This window comes from Takifugu flavidus, chromosome 12 (genome assembly GCF_003711565.1).
Source record: "Takifugu flavidus isolate HTHZ2018 chromosome 12, ASM371156v2, whole genome shotgun sequence".
NCBI lineage: Eukaryota > Metazoa > Chordata > Actinopteri > Tetraodontiformes > Tetraodontidae > Takifugu > Takifugu flavidus.
In genome coordinates, this window is record NC_079531.1 from 11,304,933 (window position 1) to 11,323,157 (window position 18,225).

General features: G+C 44.7%; 2 protein-coding genes across 4 annotated transcripts; one reads left to right on the forward strand and one right to left on the reverse strand.

Annotated features, from left to right (window-relative positions):
• Nucleotides 1–1,578: 1,578 nt before the first annotated feature.
• serpinh1b (serpin peptidase inhibitor, clade H (heat shock protein 47), member 1b) lies at nucleotides 1,579–5,100 on the forward strand. The gene is made up of 7 exons (XM_057050124.1): nucleotides 1,579–1,716; nucleotides 2,650–2,799; nucleotides 2,978–3,170; nucleotides 3,259–3,529; nucleotides 3,617–3,715; nucleotides 3,888–4,120; nucleotides 4,195–5,100. Exons 2-7 carry the CDS (start codon nucleotides 2,681–2,683, stop codon nucleotides 4,495–4,497), a joined length of 1,218 nt encoding a protein of 405 aa, XP_056906104.1. The 5' UTR covers nucleotides 1,579–1,716; nucleotides 2,650–2,680; the 3' UTR covers nucleotides 4,498–5,100.
• A 1,408-nt stretch (nucleotides 5,101–6,508) lies between these two features.
• gucy2f (guanylate cyclase 2F, retinal) lies at nucleotides 6,509–16,239 on the reverse strand. 3 transcript variants are annotated; one of them, XM_057050298.1, is made up of 19 exons: nucleotides 15,743–16,239; nucleotides 14,887–15,660; nucleotides 13,546–13,847; nucleotides 13,094–13,448; nucleotides 12,937–13,021; nucleotides 12,507–12,603; nucleotides 12,282–12,407; nucleotides 11,227–11,307; nucleotides 10,882–11,058; nucleotides 10,627–10,783; nucleotides 10,362–10,511; nucleotides 10,130–10,278; nucleotides 9,810–9,973; nucleotides 9,539–9,731; nucleotides 8,823–8,997; nucleotides 8,040–8,138; nucleotides 7,870–7,964; nucleotides 7,706–7,791; nucleotides 6,509–7,601 (listed from the first exon to the last, which is right to left on the reverse strand). In XM_057050298.1, the coding sequence occupies exons 2-19, from the start codon at nucleotides 15,626–15,628 to the stop codon at nucleotides 7,388–7,390; spliced, it is 3,447 nt and encodes a 1,148-aa protein (XP_056906278.1). In that variant the 5' UTR covers nucleotides 15,629–15,660; nucleotides 15,743–16,239; the 3' UTR covers nucleotides 6,509–7,387. The 3 variants fall into 3 exon arrangements, with proteins under 3 accessions (XP_056906278.1, XP_056906279.1, XP_056906280.1); XM_057050299.1 differs by having other exon boundaries at nucleotides 6,509–7,198; nucleotides 7,520–7,601; nucleotides 14,887–16,235; XM_057050300.1 differs by having other exon boundaries at nucleotides 6,509–7,198; nucleotides 14,887–16,233.
• Nucleotides 16,240–18,225: the final 1,986 nt, after the last annotated feature.

Genomic DNA, 18,225 nt, shown 5'->3' on the forward strand with positions numbered 1-18,225 from the left:
ATTACAATGAAAGGATGTGGCATTAGGAAATAGACACCAGCTAATAATAACAGCTTTTACACATGCTGTTAATCAGCTAGTATTTCAGTGTAATTCACAGAGAACCCCCCCCCCCCCCCCCCTATAGGAAGGAATGCAGATGGAGAGATTAATAGAATTCCATTTATTGGAATAATATCATTTCTGCTTGCTCGAGTGATGTTTTTGCTGGCTTTGAAAAGCTTTTGGCAAATATTTATAGCATGAAATGACCTGAAGTGATGTGTGCTAAAATGTTTCATTAATTTTATGTTTTGTGCATCTTTGTTGTCTTTTCATTGTTTTATTATTGAATGGCCAATAATGGATTTTTAGAGCTCTCTTCAAAGTCATTTACATCCACATAGTTGCACTATAGACAGAATAATGTATAGTATAATGGGTCGTAAATAGGAGTAAATATATAATTCCCAATTTCTCCTGTGGGCCCTTTTAAAACAAAGCTTCTGCAGATCGTGAACTCCTGAACTATTTTCACAAAAGTGAAGTGAAGAGTTCTGAAGTTTGGTAAAGCTTGAGCTGTTTATAATAAGCTGAGGAGTTAGATTTCTCCTTTAAATCAAAAATGAGTTAAAGTGGGAGCAGAGATTGGGCAGATTGGGCCCAGTTGCCACGTACTGGGCTGACTCAGTTCGGCTCCTCCCCTTCCCCCCCATCCCCCTGGTGGCCTGCTCTCACACTGCTCCAGGCTCCTGGCCCACGTGAGCGCAGCAGAGATTACATAAGATTGACATGTCGGTTCTTCCTCCCAGCTTTGTCTGCCAGCTTTGCTATGTTGGTATTTGGGACCCTCTATTGAGAAAGTGGATAACTTCAAACTTCACTTCCTGTTTCACCACTGTCATTTCTAAATTCCATGCTGAGACTTGTGGGGGCTCACTCTGCCACTGGTCCAAAAGAACTTGTCAAGTTTTGCCATCTAAACAGGTTAATAAATCAAAGCTTTTATGCTGTTACCCTGTTGATAGTTTTCAGGCATCATAAGGATCAAGTGAGGACACCATCCCCCCCCCCCCCCCTTCCCCATCCTCCATCTACCAGTGTAATCAGCAGCTGAGCTGGAGCGACGTGGCATGTGGGGGTGGGGACGACTTCTGTGGGAAACAGACTGAGGCTCTTTAACTTCCGTAAATCTCCCTTTCATGTTAGATCTCTGGTAAAAACATGCAGGGACTGATGGTCCTTTATGTTCAATAACACTGTTCATGCACACGGGTGTTATAAGCTGAGGAGGAAGAAGAAGCTCCATCTCATTCTGAGCTGTCCTGTTCAAATAGTCCACAACTGACAGGCAACATGCAACACATCTGGATCGATCATATGCATCATTCAGTCACAGATGCTTGCAGCTTGATCCTGAGGATGTAAAAGTGATGAAACAGTTTTACGGATTGAGTCAGCGCATACGTTTTAGAGTTTTTATGCACATCAGCTGACCTGAAATCAGATTTTCTGCTCTGGCAGGCACGGCTAGGAACGTTCCACAGCTGAACACAGACCAGCACTGGGGCGTTAACAGGGGGGGGATCCAGTTCTCAACTTCCCAAGGAAAGGGAGACACCCACATTTGAATATTCTCCATTCCCACTTCTAGAAGCTTCCGTCACAGGATATAAAGGAAAGTCGGCATTTGCAGTTTTTCACATCTCAGAGGAGACTCCAGCGATTCTGCGTCAGGTAAGGATTAAAGAGTAACAGGCTTTGTTTGCAGGAATGCCAGTGGGGAGCTGGGTGCTTTGGGCTTAAAGTCACAGTGCGGCATTTTAGTGGTGTCGCCATTAAATCTCTGCTCTTTCTCTGTTGGCTGGAGAAAAATCCTGTTTGGGATCTGTAGAGATCTTTTCACAGTGGACCGACGAGGAATTAAACCTTTGAATGCTGTTTATTTTGCTTGATAATCACGAGAAGTTCCACCTCTACAAAAGAAGAATGTTCAAGTGTGCCACAAAGGTCATTCCTGATCTGACCCAGTTATTGAGGCAAAGTTCTGTGTCCGCAGATTGGTGACGCAAATTAAATGTAAATGAAAAAAAACAGCTACATTCTCCGTCTGCGATACATATTAGGGGGACAGAGATCGGAAAATCTGGTGCATCACAGCTCACAGACGCGTCCTTTGTCTGCACAAATAACAGGATATAAGAAACAATGTGCAGCTTCCCACCCGTTCTCTCTGACACTGGATCTGTGCACCACCCTGGGGGGAACGTATGGGAAAAAAAATGTATGGAAGTGCGCTGCAAAAACCCAGACGTGCAACAGTTTGCCTGGATGTCAGTCGGAGGCCTCATACGTCAGCTCAGGCAAAGCGAAAAGCTCCTCCAGCTGTGCAGCTCAGCTTGAGTTAGTGCTGACGTGGCGAGCAACATGGCCGCCGGAGGATGAGGAGGATTCTGGGTGGGCTGAGCCAATCTTGGCCCCGCCACTCAGACCCTTAAACCCCACTCATCATCCCGTCTCATTCTGCAACTGCCAGTTTAATTTCCGTCTGACTTAAAGGTTTTCTTTAGAAATCCAAACTTTGAAAGAGTCCCCAAACCAACATGCATGCAAGAATCATGTAGACTCCAAACTGAAGTTAACATCAACACTTTTTTGAATCTTTCTCAGGCTGCTGTGGCTGCTGTGGAAGACAGAAACGATGAGAGCGGCTAACATTGTAGTTCTTTCTCTATTGGCCCTTTTGGCCTCTGCAGAGGATAAGAAGCTGAGCAACCATGCCACCACGTTGGCTGATAACAGTGCGAATCTGGCCTTCAGGTACCTCCAAAAGCTATTATACCACCTCACTATACAACTAGAAGACGCCTACCTAACTGCAGCTTTTAGTTCAGCCAAATACTTTCCACTTATTTCAGTTGCCTGCTACATTAGTGTTCCACTACATATGAAGAGAAATAGTGCACTCATAATAAAATAATATACACTATCGATGCAGCCTCTACCACAACATGGCCAAGGACAAAAATGTAGAGAACATCCTGATTTCTCCTGTGGTGCTGGCTTCATCTTTGGGGATGGTGGCTCTTGGAGGAAAGGCCTCAACGGCATCTCAGGTCAAAACTGTCCTCAGTGCTGACAAACTGAAGGATGAACATCTCCATGCAGGCCTCTCTGAGCTACTGACTGAGGTAACGTACTTTCTGCGAAGTCCAAATCTAAAGGACAGGGTTCTCGTCTATATGGTGCTAAATGTGCCCTGAATTTTATGCTCCCCAGTTGAGCGACGCTGATAAACGCAACACCACCTGGAAGATCAACAACCGCCTGTACGGTCCCAGCTCTGTCTCCTTCTCTGATGACTTTGTGAAAAGCAGTAAGAAGCACTACAAATACGACCATTCAAAGATCAACTTCAGGGACAAGAGGAGCGCCGTGAACTCCATCAACGAGTGGGCCGCCAAGGCGACGGACGGCAAGCTCCCTGAGATCACCAAGGATGTGCAGAACGCGGATGGAGCCATGATCGTCAATGCTATGTTCTTCAAGCGTGAGTGTCACTTACAGTCCTGCAGATGTGAACCTGTGCTGGAGGACTCTGCCCAGATTTTACCGTCTCTTCTTCTGCCCTCCACAGCTCACTGGGACGAGAGATTCCACGATAAAATGGTGGACACCCGTGGTTTCCTGGTTACTCGCTCACACACCATTGGGATTTCAATGATGCATCGTACAGGTCAGTTTCTCAATCTTTCCTCAATATTTGAATAGACTGGTGCTTAAGAGCTTTTATCTTATTGATTGATTGAGGATTAACTGACAAGTGAAGGACCTCTGATACCCTTCTGACACAAATGGTTTGACCACTGAACTTTAGTAAGATATCCCTCTTTTTAAACTTTTTTCAGGGCTGTATGACTTCTATGATGATGAGGTGAACCGCATCTATGTGCTGAACATGCCCCTGGGCCAGAAGCAAGCCTCCATGATCCTGATCATGCCTTACCACCTGGAGCCTCTGGAACGACTGGAGAAACTCCTGTCCAAGAAGCAAGTGGACACCTGGATCAGCAAGATGACGAACAAGGCAGTGGCCATTTCCCTGCCCAAAATCAGTGTTGATGTCAGCCACAACATCCAGGTAAATACCAATAGCCTGAGCTAGCATTCTTGGCATGAGCAAGGTAAAACGGAGCCATTTTATATATTTTCCAGAAATACCTGGCTGAGCTCGGCCTGACGGAGGCTGTAGACAAAGCTAAGGCTGATTTGTCCAACATCTCTGGGAAGAAGGACCTCTACCTCTCCAACGTCTTCCACGCCTCGACCGTAGAGCTGGATGTGGACGGAAACCCTTACGACACCAGCATCTTCGGTACAGAGAAGCTGAAGAACCCCAAACTCTTCTATGTGGATCACCCCTTCATTTTCCTGGTGAAAGACAACAAGACCAATTCCATCATGTACATCGGCAGGGTGGTTAAACCCAAAGGAGATAAAATGCGTGATGAGCTTTAATGTTTCAATAACTTAGAGGTAGCTTTATTATGTGTGAAAGAATGGTAGAAAAAATAAGTGTTTCCATAATTTTTGTTACCTCATGAGCACATTCCATCTAGAGATCCAAGTGTGAGTCTTTGAGCGCTCAGACCCACCAAAAACCTCCCAGGGAACCGTTTTGTATAATTCGCTAAGTCATCTAAAATCACGATCTCTTTCCAAAGTGCAGTATATCTGTGAGATTACCACAGGCAAACAGCAGGTGGCGACGTGGACACCATGCTTATATTAAGTGTGACCTCTTTCCTCCCTCGTCAATATTGGTTTGACCATGATCCACGTGTTACTTCTTGCCTTATCTTTAATGTTTAAAGACAAAAGACCAATGCACAAGCTCTTTCAACAGTTCACTCACACTCCTCCCATCACACTCACACATGTTTTTATGAGTCTGCACTGAATTCTTCTTCTGCACACGCTGAACTTGCAGAGGAAAGGCAGCAAACGTGGTTTATGTTCAGCCATACTGTGTCATGTTTGTGTCTGCAGGTATTTTCCACAGAGAAGCTGTTGGAGTTTTCATATGTGCCTTTTTTTCAAATAAAATTAAAACCAAACACATTTGAGTGAAGACTATTTGATTTGTTCAGAGCGATATTGTCACTTGAGCTACAGGGCACCAGTCTAGACTAAAATCTGTTAACAGATAACAGGTCCCAACATCCAAACACACTCTGGTGCGTTCGTACCGGTGGAATGTGAGCTCACTACAAACAACGAAATGTATAAAGATAACATTTATTTCCAGTTGGCTGCAGGTCAAAGCTCCTGCAGGCCTGGAATGTGACTATTGGACAGCGAGGACTACGCTTCAGTCAAGCTTACTTCCCTTCACACCATTAATGTTAAAATTTAGTTGGTGTATTTCTCTCTTTCTTTTTTGTAGCACAAAACTCCAACAGAAATAAAAATATGTAAAATATACATCTTGATAAGGTAAAATGCTCAGAGCCTGACAAGGTTGAGAGGGGTGATGGAGTCTGTCCCAGGAGTCACCAGGTGAGAGCAGGACACACATGGTGGACAGGTTAGCAGTCCCTCGAAACCCTTCACTGATACATGGAGGACTGCAGGCCTTTGAAATGCACAGGTTCTACACAGGTTCAGTGGGGACGTGTCCAGGCCACAGAGAAAGGCCCAATCAAATGCAGATCACGAGAATTTAGAGACTGAGACTCTTCCGCATTGGCTAGTTTGGAATCCTTTAGAAAATTGTACGTTCTGAAAAACTGCAGATTTGGGGGAAAAGTCATCACAACGAATTAAAGGATACTTGTTTTCTTACGCCACCATTTCACCGCAGCGATTTTGTCAAAGCTTATTCAGAAGTTTCGCTGACTTGTCATTTTCCACAGCGCTTTAGCGCCCCCGTCTGGTGTCAGAGCAAACATGCAGTCGACAAAAAAAAGCAGGATTTTCCTTACTTTAAACTGTAATCATATTTAGTTTTTTTTATTAAAGAATAATCAATTTTGGAATGATTAAAAAAATAAGTTACGGTAATTAGTGACCTAAAAAGCCGTGCATGAGTGTTGTTGGTTTTTTGAGGTGTATCTGCACACAGCATCCATCCATCCATCAATCCATCCATCCATCCATCCATCCATCATCCATCCATCCATCCATCCATCCATGGGTCTATTGGTGTCAAAAATAAAATCTGGGAAAATCTAACTTTTCAAATACAGTGAAGTCGAGCACCAAACATTTTCCAGGTAGAGACGAGATATCAATTATTTCACATCTTACATGTTTATGGACGATACTGAGCTGTTTAATATCAGAATACCAAGTATCTTATTAAAAAAACAAATGCCGCAACCACATATAAAGGATAAATGGTACAAACATTGTACTCCTTTGTTTTATAATATGCTACAAATATTAAGACAGTAAAGTATACAGCATAATCTTTATTGTGTTGTAATAATTTATTATTATAAAGATGTTTCAATGCAATGATTTGAGTTTTTCTTTTGTCATGTATATATTTATTTATATATATCTGCCCAGACTATTTCTTCACAAATATACAGTACATGTAAAAAGTGGCTAATGTGTCTATTTCATTCATTTTTACATACATTATCTGTTTGCCTTTTTGAGTTCAATGACATAATAACAGTGACTACGTAGCAGCTGCATCCTCCTTGACTCTATACTGACCTTTCAAGGTAAACTAAAAGACACCAAAATGAAAACATTTCATTTTGAAATAGGCATTCTGGGCATCCAAGCGTCTGGAGGGTGAGTCTCTGCGTGCCCTGAAGTAGAAGACCACTCAGTGGTCAGTGACCGTTGTGAAGAGTAAATGAGTGCATCCTTCATTATCTTCTCTCTGCTACTCACAGCAGGTCCAGCATGTAGGCAGCTAATTGGACAACTCTCATTACATTAGCACCGTCATGTTCTGCTTCGCTGGCTGCCGGCAGATTAGCCAGTGGAGAGACAATCCTCTTAAATAAGTCTGCTTTAAACCACATCCATAGGCTGCTCGGTTCTGGGTCTTCCTTTCCCAGCACTTTGTCTAATTTGGACTGAAGCCTCGGTTCTGCTTTCTCTTCCTTCAAGTCTCATTCAGAGTATTTTGTCCACCTTCCTGTTAGCCTTCCGGAAAAGGGTCTTGATCTCCTCTGTCACCATTTCCTGCCAGTTATCCCTGGAAAATGCAAAGGTTGAAGTGAGGACAACTATTAAGGTTACTGAAGGTCAATCTGGTAGACTTCAGCCGCATATGTCACCAAACACAACACAAGCTGCCAGGAGCCCACAGAACAAACTGATTAAGATGCCAGGCTGGGCTGAAAGCAAACGAGCAAAGCAAACCCAGCGCTCTCCCCAAATCTGCTTAGGAGGATGTAGAAAGTGATAAGGTCAAGAGATTGAGCAGCATGGCGAGGCAAAAGTGTGCGCCTGCATTCATCATTACACCCAACTGACAGGCACAGATACTTCCACCAGACAACACAACGGGCTCTACCTCCTGCGCTCGGACTAGAGAGGCTGCTTTCTTTCTCCTGTATGCAGCTATTTCCTCAGGCTTCAGACCGTGATTGTCTTCCCTGAATCGACATTCGAGATATTTGTAATTATGTGCATCAGCTGCGACCGCTGGTAATCTGGGCTCCGAGAAACGACCTCGACGCCACGACGTCGGAAGTCTTACCCTGGTTTGATGTCCGGTGGTGTTGGCAAAGGCTTTGCAAAGTCTGTTTTCCCCACAAGCCAATATGTTTCTTCAATACCTTTACCCTGGAATAAGGTCAAACATTAAAAAAGCCCCAAACTTTTGTCTTAATCCTCCAAAGGGGGGCAGGGGGGGATATTTACCTTGAGCTCTGTCTTGCCTCTTACTTGTATTTTATAACCCTCATTAAGAGAATGGAGGATCTTGACTGTGCTCATATTTACATGAATTCTATAAGCTACCAGACAGAAGAGGAGAACAGGTTAGAAGAACAAAGACAGGGTGCAGCTGGTAGCGGGAGCGGGAAACTCACGCAGCCCAGTGGATTCCATACGGGAGGCAGTGTTGACTGTGTCTCCAAAAAGGCAGTACCGTGGCATCGTCAGGCCCACCACTCCAGCGACGCACGGCCCTGGAAACACAAAGTAACAACATTTATAAATTCACCATGTGAGAGTTGGCCGTGTTTTCCCTCTCATTTCCATTTCACCATTATATTTCATCAATACATCGAGTAGCTTCTCCGGGATACGAAACCACACGACGGCGACGCTTTAATGTACCAACTTAAATCCTACGTATGTTAATTAGTGTCAGGTCATCAGTCTCTGTGGGAGAACCAAACAGCCCATTTCTGCAGGGAACACGGCTCTAAAAAAGCCTTCTGGTGCAAAAAGCTGGCTAAAATGTATTTCCACTCAGGAATAAGTGCTGTCTGGCAGATGGAAAAATGACCTTGAATCTTACATACAGTTACCAGTAAGTGTGCTGCTCCTCACTGTTCTGTGTGTAAGCAGCAGGGGGTAAATGGGAAGTCCAGCTTATTTCACCTCTCTGAGGTGCTGTTTGGTGTATTCAAGGCCCTGAATGAGCAGCTGCATGCACGAGCAATCATGCACAGCAGGGAAATCTGATGAGACCGCTGCTGTTTTCTCAGGGGGACACTGACAGAAGACAGGTAACAGGACCAAAGGAGAAGAAAAACGATCTTCAGGAATGGTGGAGACGATGTGGAGGCGCTGCTGTTACTGTCACGTTCTTCCACCTCAAATGTCTTCCCATCACTCTGAGAGCTCATTTCTCTGCTACGGCTCACCTGAATGGATTCCGATACGTATCCTGACGGGAACGTCCGGCATGTGTCGCATGTGGAAGGTTCCCACTGAGCTGAGGATGTTCAGGGACATGTTGGCGATCTCGGCAGCGTGCTTGTTGCCGTTTCTCTTAGGCAGGCCTGAAGCTACCATGTAGGCATCTCCAATAGTCTCCACCTTAAAGTTCACAGCCATTATGACTATTATTTCAGCATTTTTAGGCTTTAATTCTGCTTTTAGTCCAGCTCAGAAAATTGTAGGATGATACAATAATCAGTTAGCAACAGTCCATTCAGTATATTTATGAACCAGAAAATTACTTTTAATACTCTGTTATAATATAAATAAGCATTTTACATGCCCAAAACACAAATGTAAGTATAAGTATTTTACATGTATGTACTAAGCTATAAAGTCAAGAGTGAATTCTGATATAAATTCTGACTAACAAAGAAAAAAAATGGTAATAAAAGGAGCAATACAGTAATTTTTAAAATCTAAATCGAAAACCAAGTATATTGCATATAATTCTAGATAAATCGAAGGCCATAAGGCGCAACTTGAACTTGAGGAAGATGGAAATTTTCATGAAAATCTTTAGAAACTAGACCAACACCTTGAATTATCAATCAGGATGAGTTGTGTTCCTTTTTCCTGATTCTGTCTGTCAATGTTTAAACTGAAGATGCTGGGAGAACAGTTTAGGAAAACCGCTCACCTTGTAGACGTCGTGGTTACTGAGCACAGCGTCAAACAGAGAGTAGAGGTCGTTGAGCAGGTCGACCACCTCGATGGGGTCACTGAGGGAGGAGATGGTGGTGAAACCCACGATGTCACTGAAGTAGATGGTCACCTGGTCAAAATACTCTGGCTCCACTGTGCCACCGGTCTTGAGAGCTTCTGCCACAGATCTGGAGCAGAAAAGTATGGGAGGGGGGGTCATGCCAGTGATCCGCTGATTATTGGTTACTGGTTGGGGCGGAACTCACGGTGGAAGCATCTCTGACAGCAGCTTCTCTGTTCTCTGCTTCTCCACCTCCAACTCTTCGGTTCTCTCTCTAATCAGGTCTTCCAGGTTAGAGCTGTACTGCTCCAACATCCTCAGCATGGAGTCGATGATGTTGGTCTTCTTTCCCTTATTGATCAATTTGAACTGCCCACACAAACATGTAACTTAAACAAGTGAAAAATCCCAAACTGCTTTATCTTGGTTCTGCATTAGGGAATTAGAGCTACATATCAAACTTCCTAAATTACCCCCAAACTGATAAATGCTCTTTACTTAATGCAGCTTCTCAAAGGCAAGTACCGTGTCAAAGATCTCATCAAACGTGGGCCTGCGCTCGGGCACTTCGCTCCAGCACTGCTTCATCAGCTGGATACACTCTAAAGGAGCCTGGTCTGGGGCCACGGTGGGCCGGCACATCGGAGGAGGCTTCTTCACCTTACGGATGATCTCTGAGGAAAACAGCCACCTTTCTTAGCGAGGTTCCTTCATCAGGTTTGTCTTTTAAGCTGCTAATGATCCCTCCGACCCTCACCATTGGCGGGGAGTCCCAGCATGCAATATGGCGGCCCTCTGACCACCACCTCCTGAAGGATGATGGAAAAACTGTACACGTCTCCTTTAGAAGTGCCTTTCCGTGAGCTTGTGACATCTCGTAAGAACTCTGGAGCCGTCCATAACAGATCTGGGTGGAAAAAGAGGTCAATCGATCCTTGACCTTCTGTAAATTGGTCTAAATCTGAAGTCGTACTTTGGGCCCATTACAAGATTTCTGTCATAGAGAAAAGACAGTTGTTTACCTTCTGGTGGAAACTCTTCGAGAGGAGCCTTCTGAGACTCCAGGAGCTCATTGAAGCCATAGTCGGTAATTTTGAGGACAAATCGTCCATCAACCACACAATTCCGGGACTTTAACCTGCCATGAGCAAAATCTCTGTGGTGGAGGTATTTCATCCCCTGCAAGCACAAGATTCATCATAGAGGTATAAAGTTATGCTAAAATAGCAGTCCAAAAGGGTGGGATGATATATTCTGTCACCCTCATTTTAATTTACCTTAATAAGGTCAAGCAGGAGTGAAGATTTGAACATCCAGTCTAACTTTACATCCTCATTCTTCAGCAAGTCCTGCAGACTTCCCCGTGAACAATGTTCCGTCACCACTGCGAACATGGAGCAGTCCGAGAAGAAGCCCAGGAAGGGATTCACGTTCTCGTTTCTCAGGTCCTTCATCTGCCAACACAGACTCACAAGTGTTAGAAAACGTCCTGCAGAATATTATCCTGTTATGTTGTTCGAGGTGGTGTTCTTTTTTTTCCTGGTTTATACGGTTCCACCAGTATCTTTTGTGGTTTGGCCATCCTTTACGTGCTTCTGACAACTGAAGACATGTTTCTGCACCTTTGTGAATATCTTGGTGGTGCTCTGCTTCACTTCTTTGAAATGACCCTCTTGAAATTTCTTCAGCCAAACCCAGTCCCCCTGGAAGAGACAAAAGGGCGTTACACAAGTATTTGTCCATTATGGGTTTTATTTAGCTTTATTTTTTTAAGTTCTAAAAGATGATTTGTTTATTTTTATACATAAGTTAGTAGGGGGATTTATGATCAAATGCCCGATGGTGCTAAGATGTGGTGGTTTGTTTTCCTGGTGTTTTCCTGCCCTTTGTGTTCTTTGTCTTGTTGGTGCATGTTGGCGGTGGCTGGCCATGTTCTCCAGCCTCTCCTCTGGGGTTCCTCACCTGCTTCCCATCACCTCTTAAAGACCTGCAATATTATATCTGGTACTGCCTCCAATTTTCTGCCAGGTCATCACTTCATCAATCACGTTCTGGCTCCTGCATTGGTCTTCTGCAAGACTTGTTAAATGGCTTTCCCAGATTTCTGTTTTTTGACTGCCCTCATCTAGACTTCACCAGCTCTTTTTTCATTTTTAAAACCATTTTTAGTGAAGACCTTCCAGGGTTTGGTCTGCGTTGTGGGTTCAGTGTCCTGTCTGGCATACGCCTGAACACTTGGATTCGATTCTTGGTAGATCAAAGGTCAAACCTCTTCTGGAATCAGGAACATCACTGACATTGTAAATATGACATTCATGTTCAAACCTGCTTCCTTCACAGATTAGTTGATGATTTGATCAACTATTTGACTATTTGAACAATAATCTCTAACTTAAAACTTTCCCTCATGATATATTCTTTTATTTTAGCCTGGTGACTGGTCCTGCTCAAGGTTTCTCCCTGTTAAAGGGAAGGTTTTTTTTCCACTGTTGCCTGTGGGGGGGTCAGGCTCTGGGTTTCTGTAGAGCACCTAGCAACAATTTGAATGCAATATTTTGAATGAAACTCGATCACATTTTAGCCAAAAGATTAACACCGAACCAAAATGTGCTAAAACAACCTCAACTCCCAAACACGCGTACATGATGATTGTTCTGTGACATGAAGCCTGACCCACCTCGTACACGGCCACATTGGTGGTGTCATGAGAAGTCGTCTGCATGCTGTTGACGGAGTGTGAGCGGTCAGCAGATTTCTCCTCCAGACCACTCTTGGACTCGCTCAAATCCTCCAACGTGATTTTCTGTATGTCATGACCAGAGAAACACCATGATGGAGTCAGTAAACGTGCACGATTGCCATCATTACTTATTGGTGGAAGCGTTTCTGGGATGGTGCTCACCTTCTTGCTAAGCTGGGGATTGATGAATGTAAGATCTTCAAAGGTCAAGAGGATCCGGTTGGGGCCTTTGACCAGCTGGATCTGTTGGAGTCGCCTCCTGACCAGGGAAATGCAGAGAAACATAGATATGGTCACCCCAAAACTGCCTTAGTGCTCATGTTTGTTACAGACCTACATTTATTCTGGGTTTAGAGCTTAGCAAGGGACTTGTAGAAATTAGATGTGCTTAATGAAGTCTGGGCCCTTTCAAATCTCTCATTTAATACCGCAGAGGTATATTATGTTTGAGTTTTAAAACCGGGCTCAGTCCTACAGGGCTATGGGCACCTCCATCCAGATAGATAAAATAACTGACCTCTTCTTTTTTTTTACAATCATATAACTCATCTCAGGTCTAAGTGAGCAGTAAGTCTCTAATTTCTGGTCGTACCTGATGAAAAGACTTATAATGAGTCCTCCTATAGCCAGACTGAATATGACAGCAAATATCACTATGATGTAAGTGATCTCCACACCTGAAGACAATAACAGATGACATGATGATTTGGTAAAGGACGAAAACGGGAAAAGAAAGGGAACTGGCTGACCTCCTGTACAGATGGTACTTTTTTCAAACCAGCAGACAGAGTCTGAAGATGGAGGGGCTCCTCCGGGAAAACTGATGGACCTTCCAGCAAACCGAAGTTGTCCGGTCGTTAGGTCCACCGTGTACGTCTGGTAAAGCTGACTCCCAGTGCCATCAGAGTCCAGGATGACATATGAGGTCCTAACTTCCCCACGATTGTCCACTCTTACTTTATGGCTGAAGCCACTGAAGTTGATGTTCTTGGCAAAGTAGGCCAGGTTAGGACCTGACAGCGGCATGCCCCCATTCCTGGTGTTGTGGATGGACTTTGCTAGTATGTAGATGCTGTTATAGATGGTGCCAAATAGTGGGTGAACCTAAAACAGCCCAGACAGAAGAATTTAAAGCATTCTTAGACACACACACTCACGTGTTGGTGGCAGTGAGGTATGAATGGTTTATTCCTCATGGCACCTGCTCGGGCTGAACATCCAGCATCACTTCCTGGTTCTTCTTGGCAGCGGCGAACGCCTCATTGAAGGACAGTGGCTCAGAGGCGACGGTGATGGTGAGCACGGCATTGTAAGCCTCCCTCAGCTGGCTGCTGTTTTGGAGGGGCTTGTGAGACACATTGTTGTAGGGAACGCTGTAGTGGAGGGTGTCGTAGGGCACAAACACGTACTTCCCACCCGTCAAGCCCATCTCCTTGGCTTTCAGAAGGAACGTGGCCTGATGTTCCCCACCAACCAACACAGAGTGCATACACATGATGATGACTGGAAGACAACACAAGAAAGACGTTGTCTTATATGCAGAACTGTATAGAAAATGACAATTTGTCTAATCCAGTATATGTAAAAATAGCGAGTGGGTTCTTTAAGAGATGACTAGAATATTATTTCAACAGGCAACTGTTGTCAATAATGCTTTATTACCCACGATAATACAGCATTATTCTTGTGTTTAGAAGTAGTAACTTGCTCAGAATAATTACTCAATTAATAGATTGAATTTAGCAATGTTTCTCATGGGATTTAAGAACTATATTCTGGATAGAATTGTAAACCCAATAAAACATGCCTTTTCAACACCTGGTCACCTAGTTTTGGAACTGCTTGGTTAAAATAAATTGGTCACTAAGTTGTTTTCTGTCCACACGGTCAACGCAGGCAGTTTTAAGCTCACTTGCGCCCCTTAGTGGCGATCAGTGTGTGGTGCAAGTGAACGTTACATTTCTCTGTTCTTTCAAGCCTCTCAGTGCTACTGCAAAAATATTGTCTTTGAATTCTTTATTAGCATCTGTCAGAAAGTGCATTAGCCTGATGGTTAATATCCCAGAGGCCCTGAGTGTTAATGTTGGTTAATGCTGGGGGAGAGAGGCCAGTATGTGACCCCTAGACTGAGGTCTCTCTCACTGCTGTGCTGTGTAAGCTGGTTTTATTACCCAGAGACAAATACTAGCCACAGCTAGATGCAATTTATATGCAACTAATGGCTTATTTAAGTGGATTTATGCCAGTAAATAATAGATTTGTTTAAAATGCACCCCTGAATGAAACATGCTATACAACATATGACTGAATTATGAATATGTACGTCTGCCCTCTGTGTCCCACCATGACAGGTCTAAGAATCTGTACAATCACCCCATTTATCCTCCTCAAAGTTGATAATTAAACATGACTGAATTAGAAATCACCCCTGAAGAATCATCATGAGCGTGGAACAATTGCCAGTGTCTTAAAAACACATAAATAAATGAATGTGATAAGTCAATTGCAAGGAAAAACAAGACTTGATATTGAAAGCAGTTACCTCGAACCTCTCCGGCATTCTGGATCTTCTTCAGAGAGTTCTCCACCTCTGTCTCATTCATTCCCATAGACATAACCAGACTAACTGGAAGGCCTTTATTCCTCAAAGCAGTGGAGACACTAATGGCAGTGTCCCTCCAAAGATCCTCGTTGGATGAGACTACCACTACATTAGCCCACCTGAAGTGCTTCAACACGTTAAACAACACGTCGATGGAAAAGGGCGCGGTCCTGGCAAAAGTAGGGTATGCAACGGCGCGGTCCAGCTCGTAGCTCATGCAGCAAAATGAGAAGATGGCCTTGTTCCAGTTCTTGGCCAGCAGGGAAGCTGCCACGCAGTATCCTGGGTTAGAGGGCCCCACGAAGGCATCCACCCTCTCCTCATAGTAGATGAAGGCAGTGAGGGCTTTGGATGTTTCACAGGGCTCTTGCAGGATGACAAGTTCTAAATCCAGGCCCAGATCCAGACTCATGTCTTTATTTATCCTGCTTCCAGCGAGCTTGGCTGCAACAGCAGGAAGTGCTCGGTGATAAACAGGGTCGCAGTTCCAGGGCCCCAGGACTCCCACTCTGAATATCAAACAGCGAACACAACATGGGAATGTGAACACACCAAGAAGGACCCAGAAGAGGAGGTTATAAAAAGGAAATGCCATTAAAGCAGATCTGTTTTTTATGATAGGAGCACATGGATGGTTGGACTCCCATAATGTCCCTCTGACAGCTGGGAGAAAATGTTGCATTGTCCTTCCACGGCGTCCGAGGCGTGCGTAACCTGCAATAATGGAAGTTACTGCTATTTGACCATTTTAAATGTTCTTTATATCACAAACTGATCCAATTTCAACAAAACGCACGCGATTATCTGCAGGGTCCGAAGAGTCAGAGTCACAGGTGTCCTCTCCAATCCGCTTCCATGTATCCAAATAGGCTGCGTATCACCCCCGTAACCCCGAGATTCCCCGCTGTCGACCCAGCCATGGCACGACGAACGCTTGCAGAGAATGACGGCGCTTTGGCTGTCTGTCGCGTTTGGAGACACTTTTCGCACCCTGGAGAGCTGCTTACACCTCCCAGTCAGCGCCTCTGCATCCAGCAACAGCCCTGCGCAGGCGGCATCACAGCGGGGGGGGAGAGTAAATCACCTCTGCTCCTCAGGGTTTCTTCAATTCATGTTTAAAAACTGGCTTAATCCAAAAACAGGTTGTTGATCAATGGCCAATTTAAAAAAGGTTCTTCACATGGAGCATCCAGCTCCATTCAATCAAATCTCTCCAAAGTGACCTGGGTCCATGGGTGTTAACTCACTAATCCATTTTCAGTCAGGCACAATATAAGAGGATTGACGACAGGCCTTAGTTTGACAGCCTGGTTATCATGCAAGCTGGAGAGTTAAGGTCCCTCATACGGACTGGTGTGTTTTTCTCTCTCATCTTGGCGACAGAGACTCACAAACTTTGCTTTAATTGCTGCAATATGACCAGAGTGCAGCAGGCAGCGCAGATTAAATGAATTAGAATGCAAGTAATTATGGCTAACGAAGGGCTCTCCCTGTGTGTCCCCTGGGCTCTACGTTTTGCCTGCGTCAGGCCAGACTCCACCCGAAGCTGTCCGACTGGCAGAGCGAGGAATCAAGGAACAGCCGGTTGCCACAACATGAAGTGTGCATGACAGCGCAGGAGGGAGAACATGGGCAGGACTGCTGAGTCCACACAAACAGCACAGACAAGCTGCACAAAACAAGACCTCCTTGAGATAAAGTTGTTTAATCATCATAGCAAGTCAATAGGCCTGTTGTAGCTTGAATATTTGAACCATTGCCATGACCACATATATTACATCAGGGGGGAAGGGGAAGCACTTGGTTTCGGAGAATTCAGCTGGACTTCTTCGGTGGAGACAAATCTGGAACTTCTTATTGTAGATAAAGGTTTTTGTGGTCATTCTGCATTTCTGTGCTTCTACTTTGTTTTTACTTTATTCATCAGTGCTGTAATGAAGAAGTGTGGGGCATAGAAAGGCCATATTTCCTGTTTTTATCATGAGGGCATCAATGAGGCACCAATGCTGCAGCGGTTACACGACACTGTGTGTCGTTGGAGGTGGAAAGCTTCCTGCGGTGACCCATTTCTTACTGTAAGCCGATGAGCCTCTTAAACGCACCACCTTGACGTGTTGTCCTGCATCCAGGAAAAGAGAAAAGAAGTGAAGACTCAGCGCAAAGACTCCGGCACACCGCCGGGACTCGAACCAGCACCTGTTGAGAGGAAGCACAACTGGCTCCACATAGAGGAAAAGGGAAAAGCAGAGTGACAAATGCAGACAGGTTTCATATTCAGCTGCTGGGGCAGAAAGACCGGGAGGTGAAATGAGCCTCTTTTTCAAGGCAAGTCTGAGTAAATGCAGCCAAAACAAAATGTGTCTGGAAGATCATCAACACGGTGGCGATCCAGCCTGCCAGAGCGGACTGATGATGCCATTTAGTGGATGTTTTAGGGACAGTTGCGTACATTAAAATACTCCAGGACCATTTTCAACATGTTTAACTCACTTAAAATGTGTAAGTGTATGAATCTGATCTTGCCTTTTTTTTTCTACACGCATCATCTACACGCATCATCTGCACGCCTTCAGAGTGGCTTCAAAATGGACAAATCAGGTGTGATGATTGCTTGGTTGTCAAATCTACAGCGTGTACGCAGTCAACTGCATCGGTAGACATAAACCAACCAGTGGAAATGTACAAAATGTGGTGGATAATCCCATATAGCAAAATAAACCAATATAACAGGAATGCAGGTGAGTAAGAGTGGAAACTCGATGAAATACTACAGTGGCAGAGACACATTATGACAGTGGAAAATGTACCAATAGGCTTAATGAGTGTGCTTGTGCAGTTCGAGTATCATTATTCAGATGCAGAAGTTTTTCAAGCCATTCCACGCGGTGGCGCTGTTGCTCAGGATGCGCTCGGTGGCGCCTCTGTAAAAGGTGTGAATGTTGGGGGTCTGGGGCTCTAGTTCCTCTCGGTTTGCAGAGGAAGTGGAAGCACTGCTTGGTGTTCTGGGCCACCCACCTGCCAACATTCAGGGAGGGGTAGTTGTTGCTGCACCAGCAGGCGGCTCAGCTCGCCGCTCTAATCTGTCTCATGGTTGCTGCTGATGAGACAGATTACAGTTGTGTCATCCGTCCACGTCATGAAGAGGTTGGAGCCGGGTGTCGGCATGCACTCACGAGTCAGCAGAGCCAAGAGGGGGCTCAGCACACATTCCCCATGTCCTAACCCCCCCGCCATCTTGGGCTGCCAGTTGAGATTCAATTTGAGATTAGATGAGATGTT

What these genes read in the sequence shown, in the direction of transcription:
- serpinh1b (XM_057050124.1), top strand. Translation starts at nt 2,681, where the DNA reads ATGAGAGCGGCTAACATTGTAGTTCTTTCTCTATTGGCCCTTTTGGCC. An exon ending in TTCAATGATGCATCGTACAG is followed by an intron (nt 3,716 to 3,887) that starts GTCAGTTTCTCA and finishes AACTTTTTTCAG; the next exon opens with GGCTGTATGACTTCTATGAT. An exon ending in ATGTCAGCCACAACATCCAG is followed by an intron (nt 4,121 to 4,194) that starts GTAAATACCAAT and finishes TATATTTTCCAG; the next exon opens with AAATACCTGGCTGAGCTCGG.
- gucy2f (XM_057050298.1), bottom strand. Translation starts at nt 15,628, where the DNA reads ATGCAACATTTTCTCCCAGCTGTCAGAGGGACATTATGGGAGTCCAAC. An exon ending in ATCCCCAGCTTAGCAAGAAG is followed by an intron (nt 12,408 to 12,506) that starts GTGAGCACCATC and finishes CATGACATACAG; the next exon opens with AAAATCACGTTGGAGGATTT. An exon ending in CCACCGGACATCAAACCAGG is followed by an intron (nt 7,602 to 7,705) that starts GTAAGACTTCCG and finishes ATGTCGATTCAG; the next exon opens with GGAAGACAATCACGGTCTGA.